At 39.2% G+C, this 24,079-nt stretch overlaps 1 protein-coding gene across 1 annotated transcript in view; it reads left to right on the top strand.

The window, feature by feature from the left end:
• Positions 1-5,184: 5,184 nt before the first annotated feature.
• The window catches only part of IREB2 (iron responsive element binding protein 2), a 49,176-nt gene continuing 30,281 nt past the window's right edge, over positions 5,185-24,079 (top strand). Inside the window, exons 1-2 of the mRNA XM_067755178.1 lie at positions 5,185-5,340; positions 7,166-7,255. Coding sequence (XP_067611279.1) covers positions 5,322-5,340; positions 7,166-7,255 — 109 coding nt within the window. The 5' untranslated portion in view covers positions 5,185-5,321. The remainder of the gene's footprint in view (positions 5,341-7,165; positions 7,256-24,079) is intronic.

Raw genomic sequence — 24,079 nt, 5'->3', positions numbered from 1 at the left:
TACCATTCCCCTGTGAAGTTCTCAGTCTCTCTTCTAAATAAAAATGAATTACATTTTTTTTAATGTTTAAAAGAGAACCAAATTACCAGCCTCTCTTTTTAATCTGGTTCTGCCAGCTGTACAACTTTGAACAAGTCACTTCATCCATTCAACAAACGTTTATTTAGTACCCACTCTGTGCCAGGTACTGTTTAGATGTTGGAGACTTGGCAAGGAATAACATAGATATGGCACCTGCCCTCATGGAGTTTACAGAACAGTGATATGTGACAGATACTAGGTGTTGCCAACATTATAGGAATTTCCTTTTCTTCCTTGCTGATAAAACTCCAATTTTGCAGAAAGCAATGTGTGAGGGGGAAAGCCATGTGTGCTACAGATTTGGAGAAAATACTTGCAAACCACATATCTGACGAAGGACTAGTATCTAGAATGTATAAGGAACTCTCAAACGTAACGAAAGGAAGAAAGAAAGAGAGAGAGAGAGAGAAAGAAAGAAAGAGAAGGAAAGAAGGAGGGAAAGAAAGAAAGGAAGGAAGGAAGGAAGGAAGAAAGGAAGGGAGAAAGAAAGAAAGAAATCACTCCAATTAGAAAATGGGCAAAAACATAACACATATTTTACCAAAGTGGATATACTGATGGAAAATAACCACACAAAAAGGTGTTCAGTCGCATTAGTCATTAGCAAACTGGGAATTAAAACCACAATGAGATATCACTTCATCCTTATCAGAATGGCTAACATAAAAAATAGTGACATCACCAAATGCTGGTAAGGATGTGGAAAAACTGGATCAATGGACCACTCATATCTTGCTAGTGGGAATGTAAAATGGCGCAGTCACTTTGGAACAGTTTGGTAGTTTATTTAAGCACTAAATATGTAACTACCATACAACTCAACAACTGCACTCTTGGGCATTTATTACAGAGAAGTAAACATTTATGTTTACCCAAAAACTTGTACATGAATGTTCAAAGCAGCTTGATTCATAATAGCCCCAAACTTAAGTCAACCCAAATGTTTTTCAGTGATGGTTGAACAAACTGTGGTACAACCATATCATGGAATACATCCAGCAATAAAAATGAACCACCTAGTGATACAACAACCTGGATAGATCCCCAGGGAATGATACTGTGTGAAAAAAACCCAATCCCAAAACATTATATACAGTGTGATTCCATTTGTATAACATTCTTGAAATGACAAATTATAGAAATGGAGAACAGATTGGTGGTTATCACGGGTTAGGGGACGATGGAGTATAGCGTAGAAGAAATGTGGATGTGGTTATCAAAGGGCAACATGTGGGATCTTTGGAAATGTTCTGTATCTTCACTGTGGTGGTGGTCACAGAAATCTACACATGTGATAAAATCACATAGAATTAAATACACACATGTTCCCAACAAAATAGTGCTTGTAAAACTGCTGAAATCTGTTTAAGAACTGGGGAAGACTGGGTGAAGTGTTGTATGGAATCTCCGTTACTCCTTCTTTTTTTTAACTTTATTTTTATTTTATTTATTTTTGGCTGCGCTGTGCATGGGCTTTCTATAGTTGTGCCAAGCGGGGGCTACTCTTGGTTGCTGTGTGCAGGCTTCTCATTGTGGTGGCTTCTCTTGTTGCAGAGCACAGGCTCTAGAGTGCAGGCTCAGTAGTTGTGGCACATGGGCTCAGTAGTTGTGGCTCACAGGCTTAGTTGTTCCACGGCATGTGGGATCTTCCTGGACCAGGGCTCGAACCCGTGTCCCCTGCATTGGCAGGCGGATTCTTAAACACTGCGCCACCAGGGAAGCCCTCCATTACTTCTTATAACTGCGTGTAAATCTAAAATTATCACAAAATAAAAAGTGTTTTAAATGGGTGACTTAAAGCTCAGGAAAGCTGTTAAAAAAACACACACACACAACAGAAAACGGGAGGGTGTTTTTGATTGTCACCATGGGAGGGAAGCACTTTTAGAATTTAATGGATGTGGGATTCCCATATTCCACAGGACAGAATTTTACAACAAAGAATCAACCTCCCCCATGGAACATGCTGCCAGATATTCAGGTAGATAACACACACACAAACAGAAGAACAGTAACAACATATATGTTTATACTTATCTGAACCTAGAATTTAATCCCATTTACAAATAAATGTAAAAGTAATTTGTGTATTATTTTAATACACTCTGAATTTTCCAGGAATGCTAATGTCGTGTAAAAAGAGGAAAAGTTGTTATTTTGTTTTGCTTGGAACTTTGCCAAGAATTATTCCTCATTCCAGAAAATCAACAGTGACAATGCTTCCAATAATATTTGAGTCACCAATACATTTCATTAGCCTCCATTTAAGCTGGTCATTCATGATATATATACACATATGTGATTTATTATATAAATGCATTTATTATGTATATATATTTATTTTATTTTTAATTTTTATTTTTTTTGCCACATGGCATGCAGGATCTTAGTTCCCTGACCAGGGATCAAACCTGTGCCCCCTGCAGTGGAAGTGCAGAGTCATAACCACTGAACCACTAGGGTAGTCCCATGATATATATTTTTGAATGATATATGTATTTAGTCCTTAGTTTGAAATGTCAAATATAAAGTGTTGACTATATTTGGTTAAATATTATCTTATGTTCTGTAAAATCATTATAAGTAGATGCAAGCATCTGATTACATCATGTTGTGTAATGTAGATGTGCCTGTGTACCTCCATATTATAATACATGTTTTTTCTAATAAATTACTTTTAATACTTTAAAAATACTATTAAAATACTTTTAATACTTTCTCATAAATTTCTAAAAAATTACTTTTATATTAGTTAGGTCATTATATAGATTATTTGTAATATGTGTAATATTACACATTACATTACACATATTTATAATATATGTAAGTTACATTATCTATGAGTTTCATGCCAGGATGAGTAAAGGAGACATTACAAAATATGTGTCTTGAAAAGAGGGTGTTGAGTTTGATAGAGTGGAGAACTACTAGTCTAATTTCTGGTCAATGAGAGGTCTGTGGAGGATCTTCAGGAAAATATTTTCTTCTCTGATAAAAGAAAGAGAGGGGCTCTGCACCACTTTCCCTCCCTGTTTTGGAAGTTCTAGGACAACATAATGCTTCTGTATGATGCAGTCATCTTGCAAGCAGGAGGCAACAAGTCTGAGAAACAAAAATTAAAATGCTGAGAAGTGCGGTGCCAAAATATGGAACGAGCCTGGGTATTTGATGGTGTCACTGATCTGTTGCACTAATCCTAGAACTGCCGACTGTGGATAATTATAGGTCTGCATTGTTTAACCCACTGTTAGTCGGGTATTGTCTTGCATGCAGCTAAAAGTATCTAACCAATATATGGAGAATACAGTAAATGGGCAATTACAATCAAGTATAATAAAGTGCTCTAATTGAAATAGAGGAAGATAGGGAAGCATTTCTTCACATTCCCAACCCAAACTGGGGGTTGGGGGATTGTCAGTGAGTATTACCTGTAGGAAATACCTGGTCTAAGGCCTGAAGAATGAGTAGGGGGTTAGCAGGACAGGGCACAGGAGAGTGTTCCATATAGAGAGAACAGCAAGTGAAATACTACAGAGTGACAGAGCAATGATTCTGCCAGAAAGTAGGTTTCCTGAAAAAGGTATAAACAAATAGGTATGAGATACCAGATCAAATCCTGACTCAGTCACTTGGTAACTCTAAGTTACTTAGCCTCTCTGAGTTTCAGTTTCATCATCATGAAAATGACAGTTATGGTAGTTCTCATGTCCTAGGGTCTTTTTGAGAAGATTGTCACAATCATCCAGACAGGAAATGTTCAAATCTAGACCTGGGTGGTTATAAAGGTGCATAAGTAGAGGAAACATACTGGGGTTTGCTTCGACAAGGCTTGTTGAGTCAGTGTTTAAAGGGAGAGGGTACAGGATCAAGGATGATGTGTCGGTTTCTGGCATGGGTAACTGAGTGGTTGATGTGTCATTCACTGTTACAGGCAATACAAAAGGAGTAGTGGATTTTAAGGGGGAATTACGGGGTTCCGTTTTGCAGATTTTGAGTCTGGGGTGCCTGTGGGATGTGGAGGCATCCAACAGGTACTAGAATATACACCTCTGAGCTTAGGAGATGTGTTTGGGTTGCAGGTAGACAGGGAAGCAACAGCATATAACTAATAACTGAAACCAAAGGAGAAGGTGGGATGTGCCAGGACAACTGGTGAGAGGTGGTGTAAGGCCAGAGCCCTGAGGTATATGTAATACCCAGGACATTTAATGGCTGGGCAGAGGAAGAGGGGCCTGCAGAGGAAACTGAGACGGAGCACCCTTAAGGATAGGAAGAAAAAACAAGAAGTAGCGTCTGAGATCACGAAAGCTGATAGAATATTTCTCAACAAGGGGAGAGATCAAGTAGAGTAGGGTTGAGAAACGTGAGATTAACAAGTGGAGTTATGGCTGACCTTGACCAGAGGCATTTCTAGGGGGTGGAAGGCAGATTGGAGAGAGATAAGGAGTGGGAGGGGAAGGACGAACACAAGCAGCTCTTTCTGCAAAGTTGGCTGCCAACGGGAGATAAGACGGTAGAGAAGAACGTAGGGACTTGAGGAGCGGAGGTGGAGGAGGGACAGAGGCTTAAGCATGATTAACTGCCACTGGGAAGGAGCCAGTAGAAAGGGAGAGACTGAAGCTACAGGAATGTAAGGAAATTCATTCAACAATTAGTTGAGCGCTTCCTACGTGCCAGATCAGTTCTCCCATCCTCTCCAGAGAACACGCGTGTAGGCTACACATATGACAGGTTTAACCAAAGGCTTTATCTTCAGGGGAAAGAGGTTCTCAAGCTGTTTTTCATAGGAGCTCCAATTCTGCCCCTCCCCCCACCCCCCATCACCGGATACCCCAAAGGAGCCCCAACACCCCTGGATCTCACAATCTCGATTGGACACTTGAAGCCACAACTAACGGATCTCTAAGAGGGCCAAACTAGTGACGCCAACGCCGCAGCCTCCCCGGCGTTTCGCCCCAGCTCGCGAGAACAGAAGCGATTACGCAAGGAATCGCCGCCTGGCTGGCCCCGCCCCTTCTCTTTCTTTGTCTCCAAGCCCGAAGATCTCGCGAGACTTGGGCGGCAAATCCCGCGAGCTGAGACCTGGGGCCGGTTCTGCGGCTCTCGCGGTGTTTGCGCGAGACTGCTCCTTTCCTGCTTCCTTTGCCGGTCCGGCTGCTTTCCTCCCCCTCTTCCCCGCCCGACCTCCCCCTCCTTCCCCCGCGGGCCCCCTCCCCGCAGGGATAATATGGTCTCCGGCGATGGACGCCCCAAGTGCAGGTTAGTTTCAGTTCACCGACTGGATCTGGCAGCTGTAGACGCGCGCTGCCCCGGCTCCGAGTTCTTTGCTTCTCTCTCCTGGAGTTGCTCGGCCGGCGCCGGGGCCCTCCGGGCTCAGGTTGTGCTCCCTTGGGGCCTGCCTGCTGGGCCGCACTCTGTGCGCCCAGGCCTCGAGGGCCCGGCCTCGCCGACCTCGTCCCTTAGCGTGACCCCAGCAGGGCCGTCCGCTCCGCCGCTGGCCTTGACCCGTACCGGCCTCGGCCCGTTGGCCACTGCTGGCTGCCAGCGGCTTCCCGGTACTCCTCAGTAGTACTAGGGTCGAGGAGAGGCCCACCATCTTCTCCCCGCCCCCCATTTGTAAGAGATGAGGGTGGGGGCTAGTGTCTCCTTGGTGGCGTCTCACGCAGCTAGTTGTTTATTCCGCTGTCCAGCCTCGAGCCCCTCCCTCTCTCTTTGCCTCTAGAAGCAGAGTGGGGGGTGGTCAAGGCCGAACACTGGTCAGCCAGTTCTCGGACCATTTATTGCAGCGCTGGGTCTCCTCCCCCCATCCACCTCCCTCGCTTAACCCTCAATAAAAAAGGAAAAACATTATATATTCTCAAAAAGTGAACAATGCTTATCGCTTCTCATTTCGGACCAAGGTCCTGGCAATGTTGGGGGTCCTGCCCACCTACTGCAGTGAATCTGCACAAAAGATCTGAAGGTTCTTTAATCTCAAGGCTGCCTCTCCGCCACTTCCCCCAAGAACCTTAGGAGCTGGGGCACATTCAAATAAGTCCCCTGGGTCTTCGACTTGGTAGTTAAGCTTCAATTCGTACAAAACCAGAAAGACGTGTCTTTTAGGGAGAATCTGCTAATTTGCCCAGATATTTTGTTGTTCACCTTTACCTTTAGTCTTAAAGCCTGTGAAGGTCTTACCTGATAAGTTGTTTGTTTTTGATTTTATTCCTGTTGTTGAATGCTGTGTAAAAGTCCATCTTTTGGTTATTTTTTTAAAAATCAGTTCTTCTAACATAATTGTGGCGTTGTCCTGTCTGTATTTATGCAATTTTCAGGACATGTCTTCACAAAACATGCCTATTCATCCTTTAAATCATTCTTATTGTCCCTTTCTAGGTATTCTTTATTATCACATTTTCAGGAGTTAATTATTTTACTTTCTAGATATTGTCCCTTTCTAGGTATTCTTTATTATCATATTTTCAGGAGTTAATTATTTTACCAGTTTTTATTTGACAAGGGTCATGGCTTAGAGTTTTACTGTCCAATACAGTGGACACCAGCCACATGTGACTATTTAAATTAAGTAAAATTAAGAACTCTGTTCCTCAGTCGCTGTAACCACATTTCAAGTGCTCAATGGCCACGGCTACCTATAGAAAATATAGGTAATATAGCGCAAATATAGAAGATTTGTGCCATTACAGAAAATTCTTTTGGACAAAGCTGGTTTCTAGGTATTTTCACTTTGAATAAGGTAATTTGTAGCAGTGTTTAATGAAAGCTTTTTTTTTTCAGTTTTTATTTGACAAGAGTCATGGCTTAGAGTTTTACTGTCCAATACAATGGACACTAGCCACATGTGACTATTTAAATTTAAATTAATTAAATAAAATTAAAAACTCTGTTCCTCAGTCGCTGTAACCACATTTCAAGTGCTCAATGGCCACGGCTACCTATAGAAAATATAGGTAATATAGCACAAATATAGAAAATTTGAGCCATTACAGAAAATTCTTTTGGACAAAGCTGGTTTCTAGGTATTTTCACTTTGAATAAGGTAATTTGTAGCAGTGTTTAATGAAAGTATAATTTTTTTTTTCAGGATATGCCTTTGAATACCTTATTGAAACATTAAATGACAGTTCACATAAGAAGTTCTTCAATGTACCTAGACTTGGAGGCACCAAGTATGGTAATGTTGCTTAAATTTTCTTGGATTTGTTTAGTTTCTAATAATAAAAATGCATTTGTCGAGCTGAGTTGAAGAAATTTTAAATTTATTCCCACCATGTCGTAGCAGGTACACCTACACATATGTCTAACATTTTAAAAGCTTCTTGGGCTAGCTTTTGTTTGAGGAGGATGTAAGCCCATACCATAGCTTCTCATTTTAAAATCTAAGTTAGTTTAGTAATGATTTTTACCCCCAGGAAATTACTAATACAATTTTAAAAACAACAGAAACCTGCCAGATGATATTCTAGAGCTATTAAATGTATATTTTAATTTTCCGAGTGAACAGTGTCCCTATCCTTTGAATAGGAATCATCAGCAGGGCCCACTGATTTGAGTTGTTGACCAGGGCACGGTTTGCCCTGGCTTGTGCCCTGACACTCTTGGCAGACCTTTGCAGGCGCCTGACCTGGATCAAACCTTTCACTGAGGTTTCAGAAGAGTGAACTTGGCGGAACCCCAGAGTATTGGATGGAAGTCTTTACTTTATTGACAACTAAGTAATTTTCTCAACCAGGCCGGTGAAGGGAAGACCTGTTTGGAAGAGTGATTTAGATTATTATTTAATGACTTTTCAGTGAAAAGAAAAATTAAATGCAGTTTTGGAGGGAGCTTTTCCTTAACCTTGGTTTTTTCCTTCTTGTGTTACTTAAGATTGCTTTTGTGATTTTTCTGTAGATTTTGGTGGGTTTAAATGTTCTAGACTAGCAGTATTTTCTTGTACATTCTGAGAATATTTGGATATTTTAGAGTATATTTTGGAGAAGATCCCTATCCTAGAATTAGGTTGCCATTTCAAAATAAACAGTTCACCAAAATCCTTTACCTTGCATGTTTAGTTGCTGTGATTTGCATTGAGAGGTTGGTCTTTTCTTAGTGCCATGTGTCTTTCATTCACATTTATTTTATATCTTCACTGATGATGAATTTGTATTAATTTTGAAAAGGGAACAGCTAAGTTGATTATATATAAGAAAGATCTTTTATTTCCTTTCTCTCAAATATCTAGTGATTCTGGCCTGGAAGTTTCTTAACCCACATTTTATAGCTTAGTAAAGTAAAAGAACATATATGAGGATGTTTTTTAATTTAGTATAAGTTCTTTTTATGGATAATTTGTGGAAATGTGCCTACTTGAAGATAGCCTGTATTTCCCAAATGCAGGAAATCAGTAGGAAACTATCAAAACAACTGTAAAATGCACTGAAAGAGTGATTAATAAACTAAGAGCTATATTATCTCTGGAAAATAAGCTGTCACAGGCATCTGTACATAACTGAGTTCCAGAGTACCAGGGTTTTTATAACCATGATAAATATAATAAGAGAATGCCTTTAAATACATATGCCTTTAAAACAGAAATTTGGTTTTTATTTCTGTGGGGTTAAAACATTGTTTTTAATAGAATGGTTTTATCAGAGGTTTACTAAGTAATTACCTAAATAATTTCTTAGTAATTAGTAGGGAATAAAATTTGGAAGAAGAATTGACTTTGAAAGAAAGGAGCAACTTGAGTAGAAAAACAAAAAATCCTTGCTGCATTTTTGGAGGGACCAGATTGAATGGCCTCCCAGACATGTGCTTAGGAGACATTGCTTTGGTAATCACCAGGGTTCTGGACCACTGCCCTCTCTGCTTCCCACATTTGGATGCCTACCAGGCTGAGAATCACAGTTGTAGTGAGTAACTTAATGAAGGGCAAGTGTTCTAGCTCTCTTATATGTTGGGGAGGAAAGATAGTTGAGAACACTCTTCTAAGCTCCCTGCTAACTGTATCAGGAATGCCTGCAGCTGCAAGGAACCGAAAACGTACTGTACAGTGACTCTAACAAATGGGGTTTATTTTTCTCACCTAACAAGAAGTCTGGATGTGGACATACTGGGACTGTATAGCACCAACATCAACAAGGACCTAGGCTTCTCACTTTTTTCTGTTTTGCTTTCATTTTTGGGGTTGCAAATAGCTGATGTACCTGCATTAGGTCCATGTTTTAGGCAGCTGGAAGAGCAAAACAGAAAGAAAAGCCCACCCCAGGAGCTTTTGCCTGTATCTCCTTGGCCAAAATGTCATCTCCACTCTCGGCTTTAAAGGCTGAAAGATGGTGTATTTAGCTTTCTGGATTTTGCAGTAGAGAAAGACAAGGGAGAAGTGGTTGAAGTGGTTGGGAGTGGGTAGTGAGTGAACTAGCCTAGACTATCTGCCTCACTAACAGTACCTTCCCTTATTAAGTCTGTCTTTAGATAGAGTACAACACAAATTACTTGATTTCTCCTTTTTTATTGCCATTTTATCTTTTTGCTTCCCAAGTTTATACTCAAGGTATCTTTTTTTTTTTTTAATTAGTTAATACCAGCTGTTTCCTTAGTCAGTAGTTCTCAAACTTCAGTGTGCATCAGGATCAGCTGGAGGCTTGCTGGGCCCCATCTCTGGAGTTCTGGTCTGGGGTAGAGACTGAAAATTTGGATTTCTAACAAGTTGCCAGGTGATACTGATGCTGCTGGCCTGGGGCCATATTTTGAGAGCCACTTAGTTTTTTTTTTTTTTTTTTTGGCTGCGTTGGGTCTTCGTTGCTGCGCAGGGGCTACTCTTTGTTGTGGTGTGCGGGCTTCTCATTGCTGTGGCTTCTCTTGCTGCGGAACACGGGCTCTAGGCACTCGGGCTTCAGTAGTTGTGGCACGCGGGCTCAGGAGTTGTGGCTTGCAGGCTCTAGAATGCAGGCTCAGTAGTTGTGGCGCATGGGCTTAGTTACTCCGTGACATGTGGGATCTTCCCAGACCAGGGCTCAAACCCGTGTCCCCTGCATTGGCAGGTGGATTCTTAACCACTGCGCCACCAGGGAAGTCCTATACTCAAAGTATCTTTATGGAAGTGGGCATATTGTACACGTTGACCACATTTTAAACTTTAATAATTTCACTAGTGGCAAAATGCCTTTTTAATGATCTGGAGCTGCCTGTCTGGCACTCCAGTGCATTGACTACAACCTTAGAGATTTTGAGTGACTCTCTTAAGTAGATCTCTGAATTTGAAAATATACCTGGTTCCAAGGAAGAGAGAAATCACTGTTGCCTGGAATAGTTAGACTACTTTCTGAAGGAAGGAGGACTTGAATTGATGTTAAACAGAGGAATCACAGAGGCCAGTCAACACTTGGGGAATTAGAATGACCAGCAAGCATAATGGAAAATGAGTAAGGGGGAAGACAGTGAAGAGACTGGCCTGGCTCTAGGGAAACATATTTTAGAGAGTAGCTGTTATTGGGCAAGAGGGCCTTCAGCCTGGCGTAAAGCTTCAGGCCCCCTTCTTTACCTCACGTTATCTCATTCATCTTTCTTTTTTCCTTCCTAACTGCTTGCTTTTTAACCATGGTACTGCTTAGTCCTGTAGTAGAGCCAGGACTTGGTTTTCCTAATCCTACCTTGTAATCTCTGAAAGAAAATCTGTATTTAATTTTTTAGGAGAGTTTTTATTGATTATAAGAAATAAGGTTGGGATTGGTAATCACAGACAAAAACATTATAGGCAGTGTAGAAACAGTTTCATTTTTACGTGCATATACAAATATATGTAAATGTGCTCCTTAACAAAAAATACAGTATATATTGTTTTGTAACCTTTTTTTATTTAGTATATCATGAACATCTTTCCATGTCATTGGACATAAGTATCCCTTGCTATCTGAATCTGTTCGGTTTCTGAGTCAGGGATTATGAGTTTGAGTAGAAAGGGATACCTGTACTTTTCTACAGCTTCTACTGTACTGGCTGCCCGGTATTACCTATATGAATGCATCATGGTTTAGTTAGCAGATCTTTGAATATTGAGGTTGTTAACCAACTTTTCCCTATTTATAAATAAAGCTGCTGCTGTGTGTGTAGTAGTTAAATTTTGATGCAACCTTATTATATAGTTACCGGATTGAAAGTATTGTTCCCTCCACCCGCATCACTTTTCTTTTTCACTTTTACTGTATATGTACTGTCTTTTCCAGTCTTTGTCCTTGAATATAAGGAACAGAAACTCACTTAACTCAGCACTCAAGAAAGAAGATGCTGTTACAGTTTCCAAACATCCAAAGGCAAAGGAAGAAAGCACAGTCAGGCCTCATGGGAACTAGAATTTCTAAGCCAGAGGCTGTTCTTTCTGTCACCTGTTTCTTTTTGAAGATCTACTCTCCAGTCTTCTGTCTCCACAGCCCACTTTACTTATTGGTATTGTGTAATACCCAATATAGCCACTACCAGCCATTCTTTGTGTGTTATGATTAGCTTACCAGCCAGTTAAGACTGTATCTCTAGATGACTTTTTCTCCTATTGTTTTAACCTATAGTTAACCTATGGTTTGGCTGGGCAAGTCGGGCGTCTATTGCTGGTCAGTTATCTTGCTGGTAGGAACACAAGTCCATGTTTTCTAATCTTGTCTCTTCCATGGACTCTGGAAAGGGCTGTAAGTTTGGTAAGCAATGAAATAGTTTGCTTGTAATATTTACACACAATACATAACTTTCTAAGGATTACCTTTACCTAATGTGATTCTAGTCCATCTACAATCATGCACTCACCAACCCTCCACATTTTGTCCAACGATCTGTTGGTTTTAACTGTGCCTTTGTAGACAATTTCTATTCTAGATTAGGTCCTTTTGGTAGCAGAGAACAGACACCCACTAGCTCAAGTGAAGAAAGATTTATTGTAATGATACAGAGCTCCCGAGCAAATGAAAGGTGGCTGTATCTCAAGAAAATGGGCAATGAGCCAGAAGTGAGGGAGCTCTTTATTTTTTCTCTCAGGGCTTCAGATTCCTGGCCCTCCTCCACTCTTCTGCTCCCTCTACTTCACTGCAGACAAGCTGCCTCTGCCTACTAACTTTATACATGGCCACAAATGGCAACCTCTGTCTCTAGCTTAGCTCTTAACAACTTTCTGGTTTAGCCTGTGACCTGATTGCAAATTCCTGAGAGAGGAATCTATATTTTTTCCACCAGGCTGTTGGTCATTAACCTGCCAAGGGGTTGGCATTTGCTTCAGCACTGTAGCCAGGGAGGTAATGGGACACTGAGCACTGTCCATTCCATGGATGGCAGTTTGGACAGGCACCATGAAGTATGCCTGTTATGTTAGCAGATAGTGCTAGATGACATGCTTACCAGGAGCAAATGAGAAGAGTGAGTGTGTCTGTACGTTTATCAATAATAGATATTATTTTTCTGGTTTTCTCTACCTTTGTCAGTGAGTGAAAAAAAAAAATCTTAAAGAAGCAGGAATCTGTTTTCTCTTTCTGCCTTCTTGGACTCTCCATGGCGATATTAAAAAACAAAACAAAACAAAACAAAAAAGGTCAGAGTTCTTTATTGGAAATCAGTTCCATTCCAGCCTGGTACTGGTTAGAGATATAAGCAGTACCTTGACTAGTGAGACATGGGTGTGAGTTAATCCTGTTGCAAAGTCTGGGGTTGCAGGGCCTTCTAGAACAGTTTCTTAATTTTTTCTCCAGGTTCCTGGCCTTAACAGGGTTTTTAGGTTTACACTAAAGCTATTCTACCAGTCCCCTTGCTCTCTTAGCCTGGACTCCAAAGATAGCCTCCTTGAGGCTTTAGGCAGGCCTAGAGTGTTTGAGTGTTTGTTTCCCCTTTCCATCAGTCTTCAGTGTATTTCTCTTTCATATCTAGTTTATCTAAAGCCTGTTGTTAATATTGATATTTCCTATGGGTATTTTCTCCATCTACTGTTTAAACCTGGAATTAATCACTTTTGAGAAATAACAAAACCCTTTTACATTATCTATCTTCACTACATTGCTTTATGTTAGGCAGGGAGGATAGTTTTATGCACATGAGGAAAATGAGGCTAAAAATCTCAGTAATATGCCTAAGGTCACATATCTTCTAAGTGAGAAGATCTGGTCTTATGCTCATATCTTTTGACTTCAGACCAACACTTTTCCCCCCTTAATACCATTCTGTTTCCCAGCTTAATAAGGGCAGTCATAAAGTGCTAGTATTTATTGATTGTTTACTATATCCATTCTGTAAGTTCTGTTATTACCCACTTGGCCAGGGTCCCGCTACTAAGTACCATTACCTAATAAATGATAGAGGAGAAACTTGATCAAAACATGATGAAACTTTGAGATTCCAAAGTCTATGCTTGTAAAACTGCTACACCGGGGGTTGTATGCTCATGCTTATAAGGACCATAGAGGCACCATAAACAAGTGAAATGGCCCTGGCTGGAATTGTGGCAAGCAGGAGAGCAAATGCCCTATATAAAAGAGTAGGTGCTACTCAATTCCAGCAGAAATGTGAGGTTGGTGTTGTAAAACTTTCTATTTATCTTAAGCCAGAAATTTGGATTTTCATGTAAAAAAATCTCTGGTTTTTCAGTGTTGGCAATTAAACTTTAAAATGTTAAAACTGTGTAGAGCAAACGAAACACATCTGCAGGCCAACAGTTTGCGACCTCTGCCCTGAGAGAGAAATTTTATTGCCTAATCATAGTAGCAGCCACTTAGCCTTGAGTGGTAAGATCTACAGTCCTGGAAACCTGGATATGCCTTTCATCAGCTGCCGCCCATGTAAAATAGCAGACCTCGGCATCTTTTTTTAAAGCCTGAACCACCTCTTGGATCTTACACTGAGTAATTGATCAAAAAGATATCTGTTGTTAGCAGTTCATTTCAGAAGTATGATAACACGTTATCATACTTTTTCAGTTTAAGTCACAGGCATGTTCTGGTTCCCTGCATGTCTTTTTGATTACCTATCTTTAGAGGATTAGCTTTCCAGATTCATAGGATTCTGGAAATTCCTGGTTAGAAGAGGTGGTATTAATCCAGCCCAGTTTTCTATTGATACTTGGTGCATGCATCTCTCAACAATGCTCATTCAGCTAAGATTGAGTACTCAGATGTTTCTGGCGGGTGAAAGATGGCTAAGATAGCATCTTTGTGCTAAAGAAAGCACACAGTTTAGTAATGGAAAATGTAAGTACAGTGCCTTAGTATGTTGTAGCAGTCTCAGTCCAATCGGGGCATAGAATAGGGGAACTTTAATGTAAATAATTATTAACTGTGATACAAGAGTAATTGTAAGATGTAAGGAAATTCTTTATGGTACCTGTAGGGCTGACAGAGAATACCCAAGGAAGGAAAAATTGGAAGGGGGTCAGGTACCATTGGAGAAGGTGTGGTTCAGCTCATTAGATCGCAGAGAAGTTTGCTGGTTTGGTCAGACTGGAGCTGGTCTGGAGTTGCTGGGCAGGCAGTAGGCCATCATCTTAAGTACATGCAGGGGAGTAGGCAACCAGCAACTGATACTGTGAACGTGTATTGAGAGAACAGATCCTGGCAGGGGCAAGAGCCCTTCACGATGCATGGGACACATGGGGGCTTGCAGAAACAGCAGCAGCTCGTTGTGTGACCGTCCAGGCAGCTTGCAGGGGAAGTCCAGGCAGTGGCAGGACAAAGGGTCTTCTGCGCAGAGCGTCTTGGTCCAGGTTCTGGTACAGGCAGGAGGAGTCTTTCAGAGTGCACAGCTTCATGGGAGCTCTGGTTCCCATGTTGAAAGGGCTGCGGTGATACTAACAAACGTGCATGTCTGTATTTTTTATATATTGTATAATAAAATGTGTCCGCATTTGGAAGATCTGCGTAACTTAGTGAACCTTTATTTCTCAAAGATCTTCAGTGAACACAGTGAGCAGAGAGTGGTGGGACTAGATAATGAGCAGACAGGCTTATTACTTCATTCATTTTTGAGAAAATGTCTGCCAGATATCCATATTTGAATAATCATAGTTGGTCATTTGTTCTTTCAAGTGAAAATGGTGTTCTTTGGAAAAAGTGGCTAATTTAGCTTGTAATTCAATCACACAAGTGTTTTTCCCTTGAGCAAAGATTGTACTTTGGTTTTGAGCAGAAATGCTGTATACACTTCATTGTTGTCACACAGAATATTGAGACTTGACCTCAGTGGTTGAGATTTAATAAAATTAACACTTTTTCTGCTTCATCAAGGACATTCTTAAGTGAAACTGGTATTTTGCCTGAAAATGAACGATACAGTGAGTACAAATACGGTTTGGTGCCACTGCTTTGAGTCCTGCTAAGGCATCAGCAGTTTTATCCACTGTTGTTTTTGAACCATCAGCACATATGTCAAAATGGTGGAAAAAGCAAATAATGTCTTAGTTGACCTTGCAGATTCCCTGAAAGAGTTTCGGGGCCCCCCAGGAGTCCAGGGACCACACTTTGAAAACCACTGGTATGGGACATGTATGGAGATAGAACGATGAACTAAAGAATCTGAGTGAGAGATGACATAGTGGTGGCTTGTACTTGTTAGTGGTGGTGGTGATAGAAGTAGACAAATTCAAAATATATATGAAAGAGGTGTCACGGATGTTGCCTAGATACTTTGGCATAAGCATCTGGGTGGAAGGTGGTGCTGTTTACTGAGCTAGGGAACACAGAGGTGGTAGTAATATGGGACAGGGGCAGAGGGGAAATCAGAGTTCAGTTTAGGTACTAGTGAATTTGGAAACATATCAGCATTCAAGTAGAGATGTTTGTGAGGCAATTAACTGCATGGTTCTGGAGCTCAGAAGACAGATCTGGACTGCAGAAAAATATTTTGGAGTTACTGGTGTAGAGATAGTCTGTTGAAGCCATAGGATCAGTTAAAACTCCTGAGAGGAGACGATATGGAGTGAGAAAAGAAGTAAGCCTAGATATGAACTCTGAGGAACTCCTGCGTTTAAAGATCAGGTAAAGGAGTAGAGGTCAGCCAGGGAACCGCAACAGGACTGCCAGAAAGTGTTGAGAACTGTAAAAGTGCCAGAATTTCACTCTCCTTGTAAGTTAAACTGACAGTTTCATAGATGCTGGCAGAAGACACAAAACTCTTGGATCAGAGACAATGGACAGTTTATTACCCACAGCAAAGCAGTGTGCTTGGTACCAACATTTGTTGAAGAAGGCCAGGTAATACCTGCACACAGAGATTGTGTTACAGAAAATGAAGTCTGACTTAGGGAACCCAAATCTTTTGTAATGGACAGTAAGCATGCCTGCCCTTTGCTCCAGAAAGAGACACTATCTTTATCTTCCAAGGCTATTCACTATATTAACATCTTTTTCAAGATAGTCTGGAACAAAGGCAAGTCATTGCTTCTGCGTGCAAGTAAGGCAGAAACGTGAGATTGGAGACATGGAGAATGGTATTGTGAAAGCCAGTAGAAAGAGTGTTTCAAGAAGGAGGAAATTGTTAGCTCCGTTTAATATTGTTGAGAGAATATTGAAACACTAGTTAGAGCTGTTTCATTGATATTTTAAGAAATCAGATTGGGCTGGGCTGAAGAGTGAATGGAAGTGTAGAAGTATAAAATGAAATGTGTAGAAAAGTGGACATTGGGAATATAGGCGACTCTTTCAAAAAACTTGGTTGAGAGTTTGAAGAAAATAGTACTTGGAAGCTGTGTGTGTGTGTGTGTGTGTGTGTGTGTGTGTGTACACGTGTGTGTGCGTGTGTGTGAAACTGGGGCTAAAGACTTCAAATGCTGCTGGGAAGAATCCAATTGAAGGATAGATTACAGAAAAAGGAGAGATAATTGATGACTCATGGGTCCTAAAATGTATCACTGGGAATTGGATGCGGAACTCCTATAAAAGTTGGCATTTAGTAGGACGAGGTCCACACCTGCCTTCTTAACTGGGAAAAGGATAAATCAAGAGGTATCTAGGCTTGTGTGTAAAGTAGGAGGAAGTGAAGATAGGAACTATTAGTTTTTATTTATCTAGGATGTAGGAAGTGGGGCTAGATCCTGTAGGAGGCAAATAGAGATTTGATTTTAAGGAGAGTAGTTGAAGGTATGAATGAATTATTGTGGAGTGTGGGAAAACAAGCAGATCAGAGAAACAAAGTAGAATTTCTGGGTGAATGGTGAGGACCCAAATGAGGTTGTAATTGTGTATTTATATTGGTACCAGTTTCTCTGGTTGATGTTTTAGGGATTTGTTTTTTCCTTCCTCCTCCTTTACACATCACCACCAGTAAAACCACAGTGAACTACTTCACAACCACTAGAATGGGTATTATATAAAAAACAGACAATAACAAATGTTGGGAAGGATATGGAGAAATGAGGTCACTTCATACACTGCTGGTGGGAATGTAAAGTGATGTGGCCACTTTGGAAAATAGTTTGACAGTTTCTTAAAGCATTAAACATAAATTTAACATATGACCCAGCAATTCCATTCTTAGGAATCTACCCAAGAGAAATAGAAACGTTCTCTACACCAAGATTGGCAAATGAATCATCTCAGCAGCATTATTCATAATAGCTGAAAATTGGAAACGACCTAGATGTCCTTCATTGGGTGAATGGATAGACAAAATTTGGTATAGCCATACAATGGAATACTCTTAAGCAATAAAAAGAAATTAACTACAGATACATGCTACAACATGGACAGACCTCAAAAGTATGCTCAGTGAAATAAGCCAGACATAAGAGACCTTATTGGATGATTCCATTTGTATGAAATATACAGAAAAGACAAAGCTATAGAGACAGAGTAGATCAGTAGTTTCCAGGTGTGGGCAAGGAGAGGACAGGGATTAACAGCAAATGGGCATGAGGAATCTAATTAAGTGATGAAATATTCTAAAACTGATTTATGGTGCTGATTGTACAACTTGGTAAATTTGCTTAAAAAATCGTTGAATTGTATCCTTGGAAAGGGTGAATTATGTGTAAAATATGCCTCAATGAAGTTCTTTTTAAAAAGAACAGTTCCTCGTAAGTGGGAAAGTGATGTGGGGTTCACCAACTGAAAGGACAAAACAGGTTGGTGTTTTGATGGACAGATAGGATAAAAGAACAAAGGGGAAAAAGTGTACAGTTTGGGGAAACGAGATTTGACCACATAGAACCTAAACTGCTTATGTGAGGGGAGGTACAGACAAGCAGGTGCTGGTGGATAAGGGAGAAAGTAAGTCCTCATGGTGTTGAAGAAAAGGTGTGAGAATGGGGATCAGAGAGGTTTGGAGAAGGAACTTTTACGATGGTGTAATTGGAGCATGAGATAGTGTGTGGTGGGGGGCCATAGGGAGAATAGGGAGAATAGGGAAGAAGAAAGAGGTTAAGGGCCTTGGTGAACTTTGTGCCTGATCCAGAGTAGGGATATGGAATTAATATTGCTAAAAACAAACTAGAGCACCTGTGTCCATTTTTCCACACCTGCCAGCTTAGTCTCTACTGGTAGGGCTCTGAAGTATCTACCTATAGATTTACTTTAAGGATTAAATGAGATAATGTAGGTAAAACACATTGATATTTTCTCCTTAGTAGATCCTAAGTAAATAACTGTAGATGTTACTGTTTTAAAAGTTGAGGAAGAGAATTGTATTAGTTTTCCCTTACTATGTAATACATTAAACCAAAAGCTTTATGGTTAAAGCATTAGTAAACATTTATTATCTCACAGTTTCTGTGGGTCAGGAATTCAAAAATGGCTTAGTTGAATAGTGCTGGCTCAAGATCTCTCCTGAGGTTACAGCAGGGGTTAGTTGGGGCTGCAGTCATCCGAAGGCCTGACTGGAGCTAGAGGATCTGCTTCTAATGCGGCCCATTCACACATGGCTGGCAAGTCAGTGCTTGCTGTTGGCACAGAGGCCTCAGGTTTGCTCCACATGAGCCTCTCATCAGTGCTGCTTGATTGTCCTTGTAACAGGCCGCCAGCTTCTCCTGGAGTGAGCAGTCTGAGAGAGGAAGGCTAATGCTGGAATACTTTTATAACCTAGCCTTAGAAGTCACACACTGTCATGGACCTAGAAATTATCATACTAAGTGAAGTAAGACAGAGAAAGACAAATACATTATGTTATCACTTATATGTGGAATCTAAAGGAATGATACAAATGAACTTTTTTACAAAACAAATAGACTCACAGACATAGAAAATAAACTTATGGTTACCATTGGGGAAAGGGCAGGGGAGAGGGATAAATTAGGAGTTTGGGATTAGCAGATATGTACTACCATATATAAAATAGATAAACAACAAGCACCTACTGTATAGCACAGGGAGCTAGATTCAATATCTTGTAATAAGAAATACATCTGTATATCTATATCTGAGTCATTTTGCTGTATACCGGAAACTCACACAACAGTGTAAATCAACTGTACTTCAATGAAAGAGAGAGAGAGAGAGAGAGGAAGAAAGTCCCCCACTGTCATCTCTGCCATACTCTTGGTCATACAAACAACTGATCTTCAGTGTAGGTTATGTGAGAGCATGTGAATGCCAGGAGGTGAAGATTACTGGTATCATCTTGGAGGCTGGCTACCACAGAGAGAAATAAGAAATAAATTGTTTTTGTTTGGGGGAGAGGGTGTTTATTTGCATCTTCCCTTGCTGTAGGCCTCTAGTAGTTATTCTGAAATCAGACAAATCTGCAAGTTAGTGCTCCTTAGTGACAAAATGTCCAGTTAACATTTGTGATTCTTTTTTTCTTAGCACACTCTTATCTGATACTGCTTTTTAACTTAATATTAATTTTCAAATGATAGAGTTAAAAAACAGTAAGACCACTGAAATTATAACCAAAAGAGTAACCCTGCCCCAGATTTCTACTCTGCAGAGAATACTTATTTTTAATTCTTTTGGCTATTTGTTTTGGTAATGTCCTCCATATTATTAAATATCCTTGCTTATACAGCTGTTTCTTGTTTTTTCAATTTTAGACTTTACTTTTTACTACGGAAAATGAGAATTTGGCACTTTTCTTCTCCCCTACATATATCCCATGTACCTCTTCCTAGTATAGTTATAATTTTTGGTTAAATCAATGTTCAGTGCTTATATTATGACTGTAAATATTCTCAGCCAATCCATGTAGTAAATGATGATTGCATCTCGTTTCTCTTACAACTTTGTATTTTTTTCCTGGAATTAATGACTGTCTTTTTTTGTTTGCTTCGTTTTCTATGTCTTTATCAATACTTCATCTCCAAACTCTCCAAAAGAACTAAACTCCTTCTGGTATAATCAGGTAATCTATCAATTAATTTTTTTCCCTTCTCTTAGCAGCATACCATCTGGACTCCATCTTCGATTGCACTGTGGCTTACACAGTGTTGCCCTAGAAGAGTCTCTGCGCTTTCCTGTGTCAGAGACTATTTCCTAGATATCATGATTTTTTATTTTCCACTTAATTCCTTGTTTTATAGAACATATCCCAGTAGCTTCCTAAGAAAGGGTGCCTGAGAAGTAAATTTTTGAGACGTTGCCTGATTAATTGATAGTTTACCTGTTCACAGATTTCTAGGTTGGAAATTCTCTTGGAATTTTGAAGGCATTGTTACATTGCCTTCTAGTTTCTTACACTCCTCTTAAGAAATTGCAGGTTGTCCTGATGCCTAGTCTTTGTTTCTGATTGCCTTTCCCCTATGTAGACATTTAGTTTCAGCTTTCTCTATTCTGCTCAGTCCATTACCAGTCAACCAAGGACTATTTTCCAAAATTTTGTTAGTTTTGCTTCTCTCTGTTTCTTTCTTTGTTCTTGCGAGTTTATAATTTTTTTTATTTCTTTACTATTATCTTAGTGGGTTGCAGGAGAGAGTGGAGATAATTACTGGTGTTTATTTTACCATATTTTACTAGAAATCTGACAAAATGCTTTTTATAAAGATATTTAAAACAAAAAATATTCCTGAGATTGTTTTTCCAGAATAATTAACCAAAGTTAATTTTGTGTTTGCTTCTGGGATAATATTTTACTTCTCATCATTTCCAAATGTTCTGTTAAAAAAAAATGTCCCCCCTGTAATTCCTCTTGGTTTGGGGGGCTTCATTACATTTCTCATTGAGGTAAGAATGGAAACTAATATTTGTTAAGTACCTACTGTTTGTCATAGTATGTTTGTTTGAGGGTTTTACATGTACTAGGTAGATGCTGAGGTAAGATATTCTTCACATATGTTAGGTAGCTGGCATTCCCATTTTGAATGGAAAATGCATCAACTTGAGTTGCTTTCCAAAGGTCATACCTATTGTAAATAGCAAATACTGGCTTTGAATCTAGTATTTCTGATTATGTAGTCCTTTATCCTCTTTACTTACAACTTCATTAATCTTCAATTTGTGTGTGTTAAAATTTTCAAGCATAAAAGTAGGGAGAGAATAGTATAATAACCCACCACGTATTTGTCAGCTAGTTATCAACATTTTGTCAATCTTTTGTTTCAAATATTCCACCTTTTTTTAAATCTGTAAATGTACTCCAGTATACATCTCTGATGTATGAAAGGACTTCTTATAACTAACAAAATTAACAGTAACTCCTTAATATGATCTAAAACCCAGTCCAAGTTCAGATTTCTCTGGAAATACATTTATTCAGTTGGTTTGTTCACACGGTATCCAAATAGGATCCACATGTAGCATTTGGTCTTTATGTCTCTTAAATCTCTTTTAATCTATAATATTCATCCTCTCTCCTTTTTCCATGCCATTTTTATGTTGAAGAAATCAGGTTCTTTGTTCTGTAGAATGTGCTACATTCTGGATTTGATTGCTTCTTCATGGTTTTATTTTATTGTTGTACTGTCCCCCATATTTCTTGTTAACTAGAAGTTAGAGCTGGATGTTTGATTAGATTCAGGTTTGTGTATGTATGTATGTATTTTTGGAAAGAATATCTCCTAGCTTATATTTCCTACTTCATCAGGAGGCAAATAATATCTGTAATGTCCTACTTTTGGTGATGCTGAGTTGGGTATAGTTTTTCTCAGCTTGATCCATCCATTATAAGTTCCCCATTCATATATCACCTCAGGATTTTAGCATCCACTTATGATCATTGTACAGATCCATTATTTCATTAGGTGCTGCACATTGGTGATTTTTCTAATTATATCACTGCCCTTCTACATTTATTAGCTGTAATTCTGCTATTACGAGGAACTTTCTCCTCTTTACTGTTTTGCCACTTGAAATCAGGAAAGACAAGATTAATGATTGATTTTCCCCCCTTTATTTGCCAGTTTTCAGAGTGATGAGTTTCTGTAGCAAAGGAATCATTATGAACTCAGGGCTATTTATATATTTGATATATTTTAGTGTATTACAGTCATTATTCATTTTGTTGCTCAGATTGATCCATTAGTGTCCCCATTAGTCTTTGATAACTTCTTTGGTTTTTGACACAGGATGTTCCAGGCTCATTTTGTGCATATCCTTCCCCAAATACGGAACTAACCATTTCTCCAAGGAACTCTGTTTTTTTAAAAAATGGGAAATAGTATTTAGAAACAGCAACCTGAGTTGCTAGTGGTTCAGTACTATTGCATTGTCATCATTTTAGGCATTTTCACTGATCAGAGATAGGAAATACGTACATATTTTTTAGAAAGAGAAAAATCATGAGTTTGTACTGATGATACCTATTGAAGTGTAAGTTTTTTTTAAAACTTAGCTACTCTGATTTTATACTTGTACGTCAGTACTCTTAAATCTTGGTTCCCAACCATAGTAACAAAAGTACTTTTTGCTTGCTTCTCATTGTATATATGACAGTTTCAAAACTACAGTATCAGTACTAATGACTGAACATAATTTGTTTTCTTTGTGGATCTTTTTGCCCTTAATATATATCCTGGTAGGGAGATACAACCAAAATACTACATGGTGCATACATATATATATATATATATATATATAAAGTTTTTTATTTTATCCTTTCATTGTTCTTTCTGGGGGGGAGTATATATTATTATATATTTAGTATATTTAAAATTATAGTTTTTAGTTTTATATTTAATATATAATAATACATATTTTGTTTTACTCCCTTTCTTACTGTAAAGGTATATACTATAAACATTGTTTTGCATTGCTTTTTCTCTTAATGGTACAGTCTGGAGATGACTTTTTTATTTATTTATTATATTTTTTGGCTGCATTGGGTCTTCGATACTGGGTGCGGGCTTTCTCTAGTTGCTGCAAGCGGGGGCTACTCTTGGTTGCAGTGCGCAGGCTTCTCTTGTTGCGGAGCACAGGCTCTAGATGCGCAGGCTTCAGCAGTTGTGGCACATGAACTTAGTTGCTCCGCAGCATGTGGGATCTTCCCGGACCAGGGCTCGAACCCGTGTCCCCTGTGTTGGCAGGCAGGTTCTTAACCACTGCGCCACCAGGGAAGCCCTGGAGGTCACTTCTTATCAGCATGCAGAGATCATCATTCCTTTAAACAGCTGCATAGTAATCTATTATGTGGGTTACCATGACTTAGCTAATTTCATACTGATTTCGTCTTCCATTTAAGTCCTAAGGAAATACTTCTTTGTGGCAAAATCCAGTGTGAGAATTTAATAGGATCAAAAAATTTTTAAATATTGAAATCTATTTCTCTCCTTAAACTTGAAATCAAGAGTTAATGACAATTTTCATGAAATGAATTTTATTCACCTAAGCACCCTGGTTTATTTTTAAACCTTAACTATTTTTGATGGAAATCCTTTAAATTTATTACAAACTTTTACGCAGTTTAAACATTTTTTGCCATAATTGGGATGTTTTCATTATTGTATTTAATTCTAATTATCTGTGCTTTTCAGTTTTTCTGTGTTTTCCCTGAATGTTAAGTACTTGTCAGTCTCATATGCCCAAGTCAGCTGTCAGTCTCATATGCCCAAGTCAGCTGTTGTGTGAAGTTTTTTTAAATTAATTAGTTAATTAATTTTTCATTTATTCTATTAAAGTTTAGGTGAAGGTTTTAT

Source organism: Pseudorca crassidens, chromosome 1 (assembly GCF_039906515.1).
Source record: "Pseudorca crassidens isolate mPseCra1 chromosome 1, mPseCra1.hap1, whole genome shotgun sequence".
Classification (NCBI taxonomy): Eukaryota; Metazoa; Chordata; class Mammalia; order Artiodactyla; family Delphinidae; genus Pseudorca; species Pseudorca crassidens.
The sequence above is the reverse complement of the archived record's forward strand: the minus strand, read 5'-3'. Positions and strand labels throughout refer to the sequence as shown.